Source organism: Artemia franciscana, chromosome 9 (assembly GCF_032884065.1).
Source record: "Artemia franciscana chromosome 9, ASM3288406v1, whole genome shotgun sequence".
NCBI classification, from domain to species: Eukaryota; Metazoa; Arthropoda; class Branchiopoda; order Anostraca; family Artemiidae; genus Artemia; species Artemia franciscana.
In genome coordinates this window covers 20,720,833-20,738,385 of record NC_088871.1, presented here as the reverse complement: position 1 = coordinate 20,738,385, position 17,553 = coordinate 20,720,833, and the positions used below count along the sequence as shown (strand labels likewise).

Here is a 17,553-nt window from a genome sequence, read left to right as displayed (position 1 = left end):
TGTGGTGTGATAAGTTATTATAGTTGTTTCCAGGATACACAATCACACAGTCTTAGTTTTGTTCTGAAACACATTATGTTGTTGTCGTTATAATTTATTATATGCAAACGAATAGCAAACAGGGGAAAAACAAACATTTTCCAATGAAAATGGAAAGTGACGACAAAACATAAGTGAAAAGAGATTATCATTCATTTGATTATTCATTTATTCCTTATATTAAGTTATTTATAGTTATCTTTATTTATTTAATTATTTATCAGTTACTTATCAAATTTTTTTTATCAATATAAGGGTATTAGTGCTGCCCTCATTTCCCTGCACTTTGCGGTAAAGTTTGACTTTTTCTTTGCTGAAAACTTATTAGAGGATGTTGAAGGTTAATTTTGTAATACGTGAATAAGATTTGAAATGAAACGAGGGTGAAATCACAAATTTATGTTGAACGGCAGTCGTTCTCGCACTAATCAGAGCAACAATTGCTTGAGTTGCGAGATAATACTTATGAATTTGATAAATATTACAGAGCTAGCAGCTTTAGCATCAAGCCATCGCTAAAATGCTACAGTATACTTCGGATCAAGTTAAATTTATTTCAATTTAAGTTAGGTCAACTTTAGACATGATGTCATAATAACTACAAATCTGTTTACTAATTTGCTGACTTTTTGCGAAAAATGTGAAAACAACGGTAATTTTATTAATTTTTACTTACTTGTTATAGTGATAGCTGCCTCAGATACACCAATAGGATTTTTGCAAATACATTTAAGAGGCCCAAAGTCATCCATTTGAATATGTTTTATCGTTAGACGATTTATTGTGCGATACGAGTTTTCTGATATCTCCAGTTGAAATCTTGGACCTGAGGAAGAGATAGTCGAAGCGAACATTGATTTATTATCATTAATGGAAAAAGCAAGACTACCAAAATTTATTACTAGATTTTTACCTAGCCACTCTACACATTATTAGAATTAAAAAATGGAAGGTCAATATAAGGTTGATGCACTATAACACTGTAATAAAATGATCTAGTAATTTTTTGTAAAGTGTAAAATCTGTATGACAATAACCTATCTTTAATAGGTAAGATCAATTTTGAAATACCCTGAATTCCAAAGTGCTTTCGTAGGTCTGATAGGGTTTACGCAAATTATAGACTAGCAAAACTTAAAGGAGGGTTAATTTAAAAAAAATAAAGTTTGACTTGAATTTTGCTTCGTTGAATTTAGCCAGCTCAAATCTTGCTGGGCTGATCTTGTCATGTTTAATTTCACAAGTTGATTTTGCAGCATCGTATAAACGAATTTTTTGTAATACTATTTCGAGCATGGCAACCACTTAAGTGAGTACAGTGGATCCTAAAGTAGCTAACAGCTGTCCGATTTGGTAACATTCGAAGTAGGCCAAATTGTCCCATTTTTTTTTCTTTTACAAAAAATTTTAAGGTTGCACTTCATTACATAAATCATTATTAGCCTTCATTAATTGCACTCAATCGTTTATTTTTATTTTTATACGAAGCTCTACATATAGCTCCTTACATAGCAGGACGATGAAAAAGACATGATGCAAAACCCAAAAATTTTTGTAATTACTAACTTCTTTTTTAAATTTCTTTTTCGAAATTGTAAAAAAAAATTGCGTAGATTGTAGCACTGTTCTTTAAAATTTAAAAATTTGTCCTAAATCTTTAAGAATGACACCTGAATCACAAACTTCATAGAATAAGTAGTTGAAATTACTAAAAATACTTTAGCGTAAAGAGCGAAATATTAGGAGGAGGTGAAGCCCTCATGTGTGTAATAATTTCTGTTCGTTTTAAGTTTTAATGCTGCTCCTTACTTTTTAGTTGAATATTCTTCATATTTATTTTTTCATTGTTCTTTTAAAAAATGCTAAAAAATCCTGCGCCACCTTAATGGAAAATTTCTTCCCCCATGACAAATTCCTCCATGGAAAGATCCTCCCACGCAACCTCCTTCCTCCGAACCCCCTCCCACCGTAAAAAAGTCCCCTGAAAACGTATTCACACTTCCCAGTAACCATTACTATATGTAAACAATAGTCAAAGTTTGTACCTTGCAGCCCCTCCCCTGGAGACTGTGGGGGATTAAGTCATCCCCAAAGACATAGTTATTAGGTTTTTGACTATGTTGAACAAAATGGCTATCTAAAAATTTTTATGTGGGGACTTTGGGAAAAAATGAGCTTGTGAGGGGGCCTAGGTGCCCTTCAATTTTTGGATCACTTGAAAAGGGAACTAAAACTTTTAACTTCCGTTAGAATGAGCCCTCTTGCGACATTCTAGAGCCACTGGGAAAACGGTCACCCCTGGGAAAAAAAAACAAAAAAGAAACAAGCAAACGAAAAAAAAACAACAAATAAACACGCATCCTGGCTTCTGGCATAAAATACAAAATTCCAAATTTTTGTAGATAGGAGCTTGAAACTTTTACAGTAAGATTCTTTGATACGCTGAATCTGGTGGTTTGATTTTCGTTAAGATTCTATGACTTTTACTGGTGTTTCCACCCTATTTTCAAAAATAAGGCAAATTTCCTCAGGCTCGTAACTTTTGATGGGTACGACTAATCTTGATGAAACTAATATGTTTAAAATCAGCATTAAAATGCAATTCTTTTGATTTAACTATTGATATCAATTCTGTTTTTTAGAGTTTCGGTTACTATTGTGCCGGGTCGCTCCTTACTGCAGATCGTTACCACAAACTGTTACCACAAAAAAAATTATATCTTTGAAGGTAGGTGCTTGAAACAACTGCAATACAGTTCTTTGATATACAATGGTTCAATTTCCTTACAGGTCTTTTTGAGGAGAAGGAGAAGATTTACAGATTTTTGGAAATTAGGCAAGTTTCAGGCTCATAATTCTTTTGCAGGTAACTTGAAAATCTATGAGTATGACAAATTTATAGTCATCATAAAACTGGCTAATTTGATGTATTTATCTTTAATGAAACTCTTTATTGTAGAGTTTTGTTGACTTTTAGCACGAGTCGCTCCTTACTTACAGTTTGTTATTGCGAAGAAGTAAACCTTTTGTCTTTTCCACTTTATGATATCACTTTCTTTAAGAAATGTATTTATGCAATATCCTAATTTGATGCAATAAACTTACCTTGGACAATAACTTCCGCGTCTTCTCTCACCCAATAATGGAGACCTCTGGGAAAACTTTCGCAAACACAGTCTATATTAATTTCACTTCCTAATGGAGCACGGTACCTCTGGTTGGTAACCCAAACAGTGGGTGGAACTGGAATGACAAACTATATTAGTTTTACAAACTTTCTCTACTAGAAAACAGCTTATCCTTCTTGTCAATTTATTATAGCGATCGTCTAGTATCATGCTAACTGCATAAATGTTTCACACTAAGATCAAATGTCACGCTATTAGAAAGTAGATAAGGGCAGATGTGAATAATTAAATATCTTACTTTCGTAATGAATAGCTTTTCATTTGTAGTAGATAGCTTTGACACCAGATTCAACAGGGGTTGCAATATGCATGAAAAATTTAGCATGTATTGCTAAGGACCTAGTCCTTTGCACAGCTTAAATATTATATGCTGTATAATATTTATGCTGTGCTCCTATGGAACCATTATTTTTTTTGTCCTTTTTTGGATTACAGTTACTACTGAATGATATTTAGAGGACAAATATATATAATAATTAATGCTAAGAAGGGACACTTTAGGGCTTGGAAAACACAAGTTTTCCGAAAGATTTTGAATATGGTTGGATCAGAGGCTTATTGTATGCTATTTCAATCCATGATCATGACGAGGTCGTATTTTTGTTTCAACAAACTAGTGACTTGAAGACTAAAATAACCCAACGGTTTATACCTTGTTGAAATCGAAAAATATGGGCTCTGGGGGAATCGATTCATTACAAAATGGGTATGATATGGTTATTTGATATAGTATAAAAGGACGCGGAGCACAGGCTTCACCCGGGCCCCAGCACTCCACACGCGGTATGCTTGTATATGCTTGATTGTATAATTACACATTTGCATAATCTTCGCGTCATTTTTTAGTTTTAAGTCATGAGACGTCAAATTAAAAATTTCAATTGAATTAATAAATTCTGGCGCGAATTCAATCCCTCTTTCCTGTTATTGCATGAAAGAATCATCCGTTTTATAAGTTTTTTTTTCTCGTGGAACTAGTTGGGATTCTCACCGTTGCTTTTATTCTAACCCCAGATTCCGTTTACGATTTGATTATCTTAATCATGTCGCTTACCTTATAACCGCATATTTCCTTGTCCATTATTTTTATGTGGAATTCGTTATTATGCTTGTCATTGCATTTCTTCTAGCCGCAGATCTTGATACGCTTCATTTTTGGGCATCATTATCTAATATATTTTCCCATACCTTTTGCCTTAACTGGTCTATTCATTCAAAATCAAGTATAATTTCGCATGATGTCAAAGATGCCAACAAAAATTCTTTCTCAGCTTTTTCCCAGTCGTTATATTTTTGCTTTTTTGCGTTGCTATATAATTCAGTAGCAGCCAGGAATGACCCAATACCTATGCCCCCTGGAATATCCAAATTAAGCATTAGCATAAGTATTGTTTTTCCTTAGTTTTATGTCATGGGATGGCAAATCAGCAATTTTGGTCGAATAAAGAGATTCAGGCATGAATTAAATTTCTTCTTCCTGTTTATTCTTTACAGACACTAAAATAAAACGTTCCTTATTACATTGTAATTTCTGAAATATATTAATTACATAGTAGCGCAATCACTGTGTTACTCTTTAGCATTTAGTCACATTTTCATTTGCAATTCATTGCGATTTTTGCTGTTTCTTGACCCATACCATTTCCTTTAACTACGCAGTTATTTGTCATATTATGCAGCTTGCACGTATCATAAATACTGAAAACCTGTTTCTCCTTCATGGTTGTCCTTCTCAGACTCACACAAGCTAGACTAATACTTTCATTTGTTCTATCAAAATTTTTATTTGTCTTCTAACAGACGATTTCGTTGTACAACATTTTCGTTTGCAATTCAATGTGAATTTTGTTGTTGCTTCTTCCATGCTGTTTTCCTTAGCTGTTGGTGTCAATAGTCTTCTTTTGAAAGTTTGAATGCATCGTAGATGCCAAAAACGATACGACCGCCACTAGAACAAAATTATTTTATTTTCACTCTTTGAATGCATATAAATGTGATGTCACTCACAGGATTTTTTTTTTCTGGCATGAATTCAATTCCTCTTTCATGTGTATTCTTCACAGATGCCAAAATAACTTCATTCTATTCCAGGGTGGTTAAGAGATTCAGACTTGAATTCATTTTCTCCTTCCTATGTATCTTTGCAGACGCTAAAATAACACCTCTTCACTCTATGGTGTAAATCGGCAATTCCAATTGAACTTGTAATTTTGTTTTGTCTTCTAACCACAGGTTTCGTTGTGCAACATTTTCGTTTGCAATTCAATGTGATTTGTGCTGTTTCTTGTTTCATTGCCTTTCCTTTAGTGGTTCAGAGTAATTTATCATCTTTTGAAATTTTACATACGACATAGAAACTAAGAACAATACAAGAACTCCTAGGGGGAGGGGGTGATGCACATTTTGCTCTTGAAATTTATATAAATGTGATGCGACTATCATAGTTTTTTCCAAAAATTAAGCTCTCAGCAAGTTTTTCTCAAAGTTGTGAACTATCTAGATCTTTTTTCAGGAGAGAAAATCTCAGGATTCCAATTAAAAAAAAAAAAAAAAAAAAAAAAAAGCTTTTTTCAATAAAGTATATATATAGCCTGCATATATACATACATAAATACACAGTTGCTCGCTTAAACAGAGTAGATAAACTGTTTTCAGCCTGTTACTATGAGACAGTTACTGCGAAAAAACTTAGCAATGTCTTTAAGAAGATTCAGCAGGGTTTCAATCTCCCTACGATTAAAAAAAAGAAAAAATTGAGGCCTCTCCTCCTCGGAAAAAATTTTTGGATCTTGCAACTCCTCCTACCTACAAAAATAACCCCAAATTTGTGTCTTTGCAAAAATTCGTTCCAACGTTCCCTGTATCTGCTTAAATCAATGTTTATACAAGATTTGTTACTGCGTTATCATTCACTAATTAACATCTTTCTCTCAATATCTATTGCAATAACCAAGACCCAACTTTCTTTATGTCTTCATAATTTAACCAATAGTCCAGTTCTAGCTGCTGTTTCCTGGAGGTAATTCACAAAACCTATGTTTTCGATGTAAAATCAGTTTATGGAACTTTCCTTAATTTCCCAGGTCGTTTCATTAATACTTAAGTTCTTTAGTGACAAGAAGTCGTGCATTTTGGATAATAAAGCTTTGAAGGACAAATGTCATAAATCTTTAAAAATAGTCTCAAGAAAGAATAAGTATTCAAAAAGGTTAAATGGATAATGTTTTGTTGTTTGTTCTTCTACTTGCTCGTCTATTTCTCAGCCGTCATCGCCTGTTGAAATATTTTACTGTCCACAGATAGGACAAAGTTTAGAGACAAAACGACCCCCTCCCCAAAAATGTAAAGTGACAATTCAGTGTTACTTTTCTCATTTTCCTTAAAAAATATATGCAATCGCTAATTAATGAGAAAAGGAAACTGATTTAAACTAGTACATGTGGTGGCACTCAACTGAAATAAGCTGTATTTATTAACAAATCTGACACCATCATACCCATTACACACATAGGTATAGAGTGCGGATTTTTACCGAGGGGATCTTGGAGTTTTTAAGGGCAATTCGATGCTTCAAAAAATAATCACTTTTTTGCAGCAAGATTTGTGCTACCATAAATAATTTTATGCGACGTATGAAAAATTATAAGCATAGATAATTTAAAGTTCACCATGAGCTAAACCAGCACTAACAATACTAAGCCTCTTTGTAAAAAGAGGCTATTGTACGAAAACTCATTTACAGTAAGATATTTCAAGTACAACAAACACAATGAATAAATTCAAAAGACAGATAACCGTCGTTCACTTTCTATTGATTTGTCGTAGAACCTTGCTTTAAGGTCGGGACACTGAGGTTAACCGGGTGCTATGAGGACCATAAACACTGATATCTATAACTGCAAGAAATAAGACTTAATAGATCCATCTAGAAAAAGATGACTTGGACGCAGTAATATGAGGCTTACAGTGTGTAAGAAAAAGTGCGTTGTCTCTAATTTGGTATTACGTCATTCTAATACAAGTACCTAGATGCGTCACCGGATGCAGGGAAGGCCGAAATCTAACCACCGAAATGTGGTTGCATGGTTTCGTTGCTTTTAGCAACATATTGATTTTAAAAACAAATCTTTCATCGTCATTATGTATTCTACTACTAATTAAGAAATTGGCCTAAATCTGAACTCTCTCACAAGCTGATAAAATCAATAAAATGATAATTTTTGTGTTAGTGTCCTTGGCTGAAAATTTTGATATACGAAGCTGGTAATCGAAAGAGATGAAATACGCGTTTTACATCCCGAATACTAGTAGACTTTGAAAGTTTACGTCTTCTATTCTCTCTGAACTGATTCTCTCATGAACTTCTTGTAAATTGATTACTGCCTAACTGAAGGCTTGGTAAAATTGCCGATAAAACAATGCTTGCAGTATTAATGCTCTATATCTAGCAAATGAGTTAAGAAGCTCCGTATGAAAAGTCAAGGTCTCCAGTCGAGTTGCCTCCAAGGGCTTGACTACATTTCTTCCAGTCGATCCTTTTTTAATGTAAACCCGTTATTGGTGCCAAGTCAAATCCCGCCATCCATCTATAAAAATATCGACTAAAGAAGGAGAATATCCTCGGCAGCAAAAACCTTGCCGTAGACATGAGCCGCTAGGCGTAAGGTCTTGGACAATATGGTACAAGGGTACAAGTCAGTTTCAAGTCAAGGTCAGTTTTTGTGGGAGAGACAAAATAAAAATATCATCTGGTAGAAGTGGTTTTGGTCTTCCAAATGATTTTTCTAAATACATCCCAGATTTGGCTTTGAATGGTGTTTTGGCAACATCCTTACCAGAAAGAAACTTTGTCACTGCGACTTCAGAAGCACATAAAGCTGATCCTACCATGAGATCTGGACTCACTTCCAATAATATCGCATAAAGTCTTTTTTGATTGATTTTTGATTGATTGATTCTTTTTTGATCATAATCGGCGAGGCGAAGCATGTGAACTCTATCTGTTTGGTTTGAGACAACCTTTTCTTTGATATTATTATTTTCAAGCTCAAGAATCACATTTGCTGCCTCTAAAACATAAAAGTTTGAGTGAACAATAGTCCACTCCGCTTGAAGTGCCTTAGCATTCCTCTGTCTATCCCGTGATGAGAGAACATCCCAAGTTTTACAGTTAACCTTGAAAACAACAATTTTATCGGTATTTGCAGGCCAAGTGCGGCGCTCAAATAAATCCTTCTGCTTCTCTATTTCCAGAGGCTCAAAGAAATCTCCATTTGTAACTTTGACAATTTTTTGTATGGATCTTGGGACCTTCCTTCACGTTCTTCAGAAACCTTTTTAAATAGAGCATCATTTGACGTACTTTCTTTTAATCTTTTCCTTTTTGCTTTTCCGAAGAAGCCTTTTGCTTTCTGTCATTTCTTTGATCATGGATTTCTTATGGGGCATGCCGAGCCAGTTCAGGCGGTTCTAGAAACTGTTTGTGGGCTCCAAAAGCTAGATCTTGTGTTCCTAGAGATAATTTCAGGGCTCTGAGAGCCGAATCAAGCATGAGTTCGAAACTCGGGGCTCTGAGAGCAATGATTTGTTCTTCGATTACTATCCACTGCTAGGAATTTTGAAACAAGAACACCTAGACTCTTGGCCAATTGTCGAATCGTAGTCAATTCTTTACTAAGAAGCTTGTATCAGATTAACGACGCTTCTTGACTACTAAGGTCCCTGCGTCGGCCCTGCAGTGCATTGCTGCAGCATGATTCGATCTCTGGGTCCCGTATTACCAAGCTAAGGTCAAACCCACTGCGCCACCACAGGACCTACTAAGAAGCTTTGAAACCACATCCAGACTTTTTGAATGTTTCTTTCTGGAGGGAAAATGCGCATTGATTGCGAATCTAAAAGGAAACTCAGAAATTCTATTTGTTGACTTGAAACAAGAACTAACTTTTCCAGTTGAATCACAAACCTTCATTTTGACAGTAGTTTCCTTGTTTCACGAATGTTGTTTTGACATTCTAAAAATCAACTTTCAAGAATGGCTGAAACATCCATGTAAACAACAAACAAAAAAGCTTTTTATAGAAGCAGGGAGAAAACGGGTTTCATGAGTTTCTTAAGAACCCTTGGGACTACTGACAATCAATTTAGCATACAGATGTAAACTGAGCAACAATCTACTTCAAACAAAGCCACATTTGCTCATAAAGGTCAACAAGACATGAATAATAAAATCGAAAATGTCAACAGAGGTCGGGTAATAATGTTTGTTATTAAAGGAACCACAGGTTAAAACTTTCCATTTTAAAATGGCAGTATTTGACGCTTTTTTTTTTAACTCTTTAACAGTCAGAATGAATCCAGAAAAACCATTTTGTTCGGGATCGTCAATCAACGCCAGGGTATGCTAAAAAGTACATACCAGCTATTTGCGATCGCATTTCTAGAAACTTTGGAGTTTGGGTCTTCCTTGAGGGCACTGGCCCTGCCTGAACGAGTGCAATATTGCCTTCCACGCTTCTCACGATCATAATTGTCATCCATGAAATTTTCCATCGATCTGATCACTATCTTATCTTAACACAGTAGAAAGAAAATATATACTTATACTGTGCATCACGAATACTCATTAGTTAGTTTGCTGATAATCCAAGCGAAAACAAACATCAACTGGTATTACTCTTGGTCAATCCAGGTGATGAAGGACGTGTATTTCAGCTTAACTCGAAAGCGTAGCTAAGGTGCTCTGCTTTGGAGCAGAATGTAAGCAACAGCCAAGGATGCTTACAATTGCTAGACTTAGATACAAAACATAATTCTGAGGGCGTCCACTCTCAAGAATCATTTTCACCAGGTGGTGTGATCCAAGCGTAAAAAGTGTGGCGGAATTGTGCCAAAGGTGGTGGAACTGTGCGAAGCTTGGTGGAACTAAGCCAAGCATAGCAGAGGTGTGCCGAGCGGTGTACAAAGAGGTTCTGTTAACTGTCATAGCCAATTAGAAATCCATATTTCACACTTATTAAGCTAAGTAATATTAACTCTGTTAAAGACATATCGTGTTGAATAATAGAAGATGATGAACTAGCAACATAATGTAAAAACAGAATTATATACAAAACTTTTATTGTTTCTCTTTTAAAATATTATAGATTAAACAGTGAGTACTCCTAAACATAGCTAATCTAATGATCGTTAAAATAACAATTGTCAAAAATATTAAATGCGTGAAAAAGATTAAAAAATTGTCATAAAGATTAATACGGCTAGTAGTTCGCTATTAAAAAAAAAGGCAGTCACCTGCCATTGAACACATCTTCCGATACATCTAAGAAAAAACAAGACTGATTCGCCCAATATATTTAGATACTGGTTTATAAAGCGAAGAGAGGCCCGAAAAAGCCAACATTTTTTATAGCTGTGATAGTTGTAGTGGCGTTAATACAGGAAAATTCAGAGGAAGGGGTTCGATTTCTAGGGGGGAGGAATTTGTTCATTTTTCAATCGAAATATCAAAAAGGACATTTTTCAATGAAAATACTAAAAAAAAATTGGTCAAAGTTTAGGGATCCTAAGATGGTGAGACAGACCCCCTACCCCATGTAGCTTTTATTCGACAATAGGAACCACCTGTTGATAAGAAATAACAAAAAAAAATTAAATAATTCCAAGAAGCAAAATGAGCAAACTTAATGGGGTGACTGTGTGCACATATGCTAAAAGCAAACCAAAAACAAATGAAACTAACAATTGTATATTGACTAAATTTAGTCTAAATTTGATTCTTCGATTTCTGGATTTGTGTTTTTGTCTTGAGGGTTTTCAATTGCTAAAAATATTATTTGATTAAGTCGGTACAGTATCGTGAAATTTATATAGAAACTTTAGAAAATAGACGGACACCAAAAACTATGGAAATTATTATAGGCCTAGTACCCCTTTTATGCTTCCTTATGTTTCAACTCCAGGAATGGCACAAAAACAGCACCATCTGGCGGTTTTTGATGGAGTTATCGAAACAAATTTATTATGCAACACTTTTTTGTAAACTTTTGGATATTATTGACCGTTTTTCGCCTTATTATTGACCTTATTAGATTGCAGCTGTCGCTGCAACCATGGCAAAATTCCAGCTTTTTCTAGGGAAGTTTAAGGGGATTTGAATCAAATCTATATGTGCATAAAAAACAGGTTTTTTCAACTGAAAGTAAAGAGCAAAATTAAAACTTAAAACCAACAGAAATTACTAGGTATTTGAAGGGGATTGCTCCCTCCTCAACACCTCGCTCTTTACGCTAAAGGTTTTTAGTACTTTAAAGGAGCTTCTTATTGTACTAATCAAACGACCCTCGTGTTTCAGGAGTCGTTTTTCAAGAATTGGGACAAAATTTAAAATTTCCAATCTTTTTGGCTACTTAAAAACAGCACTGAAACTTTTCTTTCTGTTCCAATGAGCCCTCTCCCGATCTTCTAGGACCATTGTTCGATACGATCAACCTGTTTTAAAAATCATATAACTGGAAATTAATATGGTAAAAGATATCGAATTACAATTGGTGTATTTATGTTATCTTTTTATCAATGACAGATGTAGGGAGGGGGTTTGGAACCTGCGCCCCTGGAAATATAATTTCCAGACCCATTATGGGTCTCAACGTGAGTTTTGTCACAGAGCAGTGTACTTTAAGTTTAGTTATTTCCTTTTTTAATTAAACCCGATTGAACCTTGAACCTTGAATTTTTGGGCATATATCCTTCACATCATCAAACAATTTTTTTTATTGATTTGATCCTCCCCTGAAAATTTTTCGTCATTGACCTCTCCCTACAATAAAAAAAATCCTTTTACATACCTCCTCTGTATACATTAGCACAGAGTATATTCATACTATTTTTAACGGATTAAAGAGTCAAGAGTAGCGGTCAGTATAATATTGTTACCCTGACTATAATTCACTGTCTAGTTTGAAAATTAAATTTAGAAACTTTATCTAAAGTGAAAATAAATTACTGGCTCTAACAGACACGAATAGAATCTCAAATATTCGCTTGTCAATTTATGATAAACCGTTATTTGTTCGATGTCATGGAAACTACTATACAGCCTGGATTTATTGGGGGAATTATTAGCTATTCTATAGCCATCATTAAGAACTAGTATTTAACTTTTTTATTTACTGGCTAATACATACATTGTTAAAGACATGCAGTGTTAAGGGAAGGATTGCGGGAAGATGAAACACTAACTCTATTTTTTTTTTGCCACTGTTGGTCGTAATCCCATCGGCTTTGCCAACCAAAGAGCTAGTAAAAAGACTTTTTTTGCTCAGTGTAGCTATGGTTAGCAAATGACTTGGTCCGCCTCAAAAGTGATCACACTAGGTTTATGTATATTTACTCAAATTCAAAACTTAGTAAATTCCAAATTTCAATTTTAAATCTTGTTGAATTTCATCATTGATTTTCATAAATTTTATTGAGTTTCAAGACCTGTTGAGTAAAAAATGTATCGAATTGAAAACCTCAAATATCCTCCAGATTTTCTTATTGCTTTTGTTGTGTTCCTTAGAACAAAGTAACCTACATCAAAAGATAAAGAAGTATCCTCGCTGCTAAAACTCCTGAAACAGAGTGCTCAGCAAAATGAAATTTGTTTTGTCATTTCAGACTCCTCCCCTCTCAGAATAAATATTGTTCTACTGCCGGAAATTTCTGTTTTTTTTTTTTTTTTTTCACTTATAATCATGTCGTCAATGTTGTACCCAAACATCCCGAGCCATATAAGATAAACTCCAATAATTTCATCCTGAGGTTTATTCTAAATTCAAGTGATATACATGAGAAACCATGCCAGAAACTACCAACATTTTTGAATTGAGGTTTGGTGAAAGTTACGACCTTTGGGTAAAGCGCGTCGATAAAGATATGAAAAGGGGATTCTAAAAAAAAAGAATGACGAATTGATACTTTTACAGGACAGTATAATTTCTCAGCTCTTGTAACTATTGCTTCTCGAATTGTAGGCACTCTTTTCATGCTCCAGTTGTCTTAACGCAAGAGATTTTCCAGCTATAGAAGGCCTTAAGATAGGCCTAAAGATAGGAGTACTTATCTTTAATGTAAGCACAATAATAACTGCCGATAGAATATATCATTATAGGCTAATGAATTTATGATTTGTCCTTCACCAAAAGGCTTAATTGAATGTTAGTATGGCCAGCTAAGATGATGTAAATTATTGTTTTATTTCCAATGATGTAAAAAAAAAAAAAAACAGAAAGGGGACGACAGGAACAAAGTAAAGAAAATAAGCATTCAATATGCAAATTTTATTCATTTTCATTCTAAATTAAGAAATCACAGTGGTCTTTTGCTGTGTCTTTTATAAATACTATTGAAGAGCTAACAAGGGGGAAAAGCTACTTTTCCCTAAATCATAATAGGATTTTACGAATAAAGTCTCGGAACTACTGACACAAAAGCTGGGGTAACTCAGAAGGCTTGAAGTGGCAAGACTTAAACACCTAAAGAGAAATGGAAAATCTGAAAAATACTTTAAAATCATAGATTTATTACCTGGACAGATGTTGGATTATATAAAAAAAAGCATTGCAATACGCGAGCACGGTAAACGGCCGCTAAGCCTTTTACTGGAATAGTGGCAACAGTGGCACAATTATTTAATCTAGAAACACTGTATTCGCCCACTGCTGGTCTAACACCCTGGAAAGCAACCTTCGATGCTCGTGGCATCAAAGAAAAAGGCATTCTCGCCGAAACGCATGCTGTCTGTAATCCACATAAATTAAAGCATTTGTGATTAAATCTGACTGATTGTTTGAACAAGGGTATTTTTAACATCGTCCCAGCTCTACCGACCAATGGAGACGGTAGTGACTCATGAATATTTATTACAGCTACAGGAACAAATAGCTAGGATCCCAGTTAGAAATATGGTATTATTATTGGAGAATATTAACGTCAAGGTTGATTTAAATTGGGCGTGGGAAAACCTAAGATCTTAGGAGGTGTTTTTAGGCTCAGGTATTCAAATTCTCTATGAGAGGAGCTCCTGTTGGATCATATGAATGTTAAGATGGTGATGAATTTAACCCATGACCTCCCTTTAACAGGAAGAGTATAGATATGGATAATGAGCCAAAATTTTTGACCCAAATAATGACTCTGAATTTATAAAAATAAGATAAACAGCAATTTCAAGCCACACAGAGCTGAAATTTTGTCGAATAGTATTCCGGAGAAGTATCAAAAGGGTATTTATATAGGCTAATATTTTTGAGACCATAGTGGCTTGCAGTATTCTACTCCTCATTATACAAATATTTGGTTTAGGAAAATGTAGCGAACAGGAATTTTACTTTCGGAGCGGGGTATTTTACTCGAGAGCTTTCCACGGAGGAGTTTCCCATGAGAGGGAAGGAACTTTTCATGGAGGGTGAGCTGGATTTAACGGTATTATTTGAAAAACGATCAGGAACTAAATAAAAAGAATATCAACTGAAAGTAAGGAGCAACATTAAAACTCAAAACGAACTTAAGTTATTCCGTATATGAAGGGTTTGTCCCCCTCCCTAACACCTGGCTCTTGTCGCTAAAGTTTGACCACTTGTCCCAATTTCTTAAGAACGACTCCTGAAACACATGGGCAGTTAATATAGAATACGAAGCTATGTTTTTGAAGTGCTATAGACTTTTGCGTAAAGAGCAAGGTATTGAGGAGGGGGGCAACCCCTTCATATACGGGATAATTTCTGTTCGTTTTTAGCTTTAATACTGTTCTTTGCTTTTCAGTTGCAAAAACTTGTTTTTTATTTTATTTAATAGTTTAAAGAGATTATATACACTCGCCAGCTTTCATTAAAAATGATAAATTTATTTGCAGTTGGCGCTGATAAACAGCACGCTGATTTACACTGATTTTATATGCAGTTTCCGCACTTACGTTACAAGTACACGTCGATTTGTCTTATAGTTATGAGATCCTGTTGAAACTTAAGGAAAAGGTTGTTTTTTTTGGGCAGGGGACTCCGGAAATTTGAGTCTGATGATTAAAAAATTTTGTGAAGACAAGTAAGTCCATGAATTTTCATATTTTAAGGAGTTAGAATTTTCATATTTAATTTCCGGAATTTTTGAAACTCCTGTATTTTTGTATTCACTATTTGATTTGACATCCTCAATTAATAGCCTGAAATAAAAAAAAACTGTTGTTTTTTATGTTTAGCGATGCTAAGCAGCAGGGCCAATTTTGGCCCTGGAACTTACTTAGTACTTAAGTAAAATTTGTACGTACTTCATAAACTGTACTACACAAATGTGGAATGCTTGTAACAACAACGAATAGTACCCAGATCAAATAAGCCTTATAATTTTCAAAGTATATTTACATCCTGATCATTTTCTTAAAATAGTAGGTGGGTAGTTTTGTGATACTTACACTCTACTTTGACGGCTATTTTCTTGCTCACAGAAGGTGGAACTCCATTGGAAGCAATGCAGAGGTAGTTACCCATGTGAAGTCGACTAATACGAGTAATGTTCAACACCGATCCATCGACGATGAATGCTAGAATTACTTGAATTAATTTTTTGAAATATAATAATTATTATAGCTTAGTGTTAAAAATAGAGAAATTATGAAATAAAAAAAACTGAGATGACTAGTTACCAATTACCGCAATTAGCGGTACTTAATCTTTATCAAACAGCTCGTGGTAACGAACTGTAGTAAGGAGCGACCCGGCTCAATAGTTAACAAAACTTTAAAAAATGAAGTTTTGATAATAAGAGATACATTAAAAGAATCGGATTTTTATGCTGATTTTAAATATATAAGTTTGATCAAATTTAGTCTTACTCATCAAAAGTTGCAAGCCTGAGAAAATTTGCCTTATTTTGGAAAATAGGAGAAACACTCCCTAAGTGTCATAGAATTTTGACGAAAATCACACCATCGCACTCAGCGTATCAAAGAACCCTGTTGTAGAAGTTTCGAGCTCCTATCTACAAAAATGTGGAACTTCGTATTTTGTGCCAGAAGACAGATCACGGGTGCGTGTTTGTTTGTTTTTTTTTCCTAGGGGTCATCGTATCGACCAAGTGTTCCTAGAATGTTGCAAGAGGGCTCATTCTAACGGAAATTAAAATTTCTAGTGCCCTTTTTAAGTGACCAAAAAAATTGGAGGGCATCTAGGCCCCCTCCCACGCTCATTTTTTCCCAAAGTCAACGGATCAAAATTTTGAGATAGCCATTTTGTTCAGCATAGTCAAAAAACATAAAAACTATGTATTTGGAGATGACTTACTCCCCCACAGTCCCCGGGGGAGGGGCTGCAAGTTGCAAACTTTGACCAGTGTCTACATACAGTAATAGTTATTGAGAAGTTTACTGACGCTTTCAGAGGGATTTTTTGGTTGGGGGTGAGGGGAGGGGGCTAAGTGGTACTACCATTCCTTGGAGCAATTTTTCATGGGGGAAGAGAAATTCAATGAAGGGGGCGCAGGATTTTTCAGCATTATTTAAAAAGAATAATGAAAAAATAAATATGAAACGGTTTTTTCAACTGAAAGTAAGGAGCAGCATTAAAACTTAAAACGAACAGAGATTATTACACATATGAGGGGTTCTTGTCCTCCTAAATTACTTGCTCTTTACGCTAAATTACTTTTAGTAATTTCAACTATTTATTCTACGGCCCTTCGGGTTCAGGGGTCATTCTCAAAGAATTGGGACAAAATTTAAGCTTTAGTGTAAAAAGTGTATTAACGAGTGGACAAAACCCCTTATATACATTATAAAAATATACGAAACTAGAAGTTCGTTACGTAAGTCAATTCTTAAGGTACGTATATTTTTACTAATAAAAACTTCCGTTAAAAATTAAAAGCTTTAGTTGCCTTTTTAAGTAATCAAAAAATTGGAGGGCAAATAAGCCTCCTACCCTACCCCTTTTTTCTAAAATCGTCTAATCAAGACGAAGAGAAAGCCATTTAGCCAAAAAAAAAAAATTATATGCAAATTTCATTTAATAATTTCAAAAACGTTAAGAAATTAAATAAAAAAACTAGTTTTTTAACTGAAAGTTAGGAGCGACATTAAATTTTAAAACGAGCAGAAATTACTCCCTGTATAAAAGGGGCTGTTCCCTTCTCAACGCCCCGCTCTTTACGCCAAAGTTTTTTTTTTAATAAAGTAGATTTGAGAAAAAGAGTCAAACTTTAGCGTAAAGAGCAGGGCGTTGAGAATTGAACAGCCCCTTTCATACATGGAGTAATTATTGTTCGGTTTAAGTTCTAATGTCACTCCTTAGTT

The 17,553-nt window shown here is 34.6% G+C and overlaps 1 protein-coding gene across 3 annotated transcripts in view; it reads right to left on the bottom strand.

The window, feature by feature from the left end:
- LOC136031579 (lachesin-like) overlaps nt 1–17,553 on the bottom strand; it is a 108,997-nt gene that overhangs the window by 28,951 nt on the left and 62,493 nt on the right. For 2 of the 3 annotated variants that reach the window (XM_065711247.1, XM_065711248.1), the window contains exons 5-7: nt 15,679–15,807; nt 3,145–3,282; nt 716–865 (exon numbers count right to left, since the gene is read on the bottom strand). In XM_065711247.1, the coding sequence (XP_065567319.1) occupies nt 716–865; nt 3,145–3,282; nt 15,679–15,807 (417 nt within the window). The remainder of the gene's footprint in view (nt 1–715; nt 866–3,144; nt 3,283–15,678; nt 15,808–17,553) is intronic. The other variant, XM_065711250.1, reaches the window with a different exon arrangement.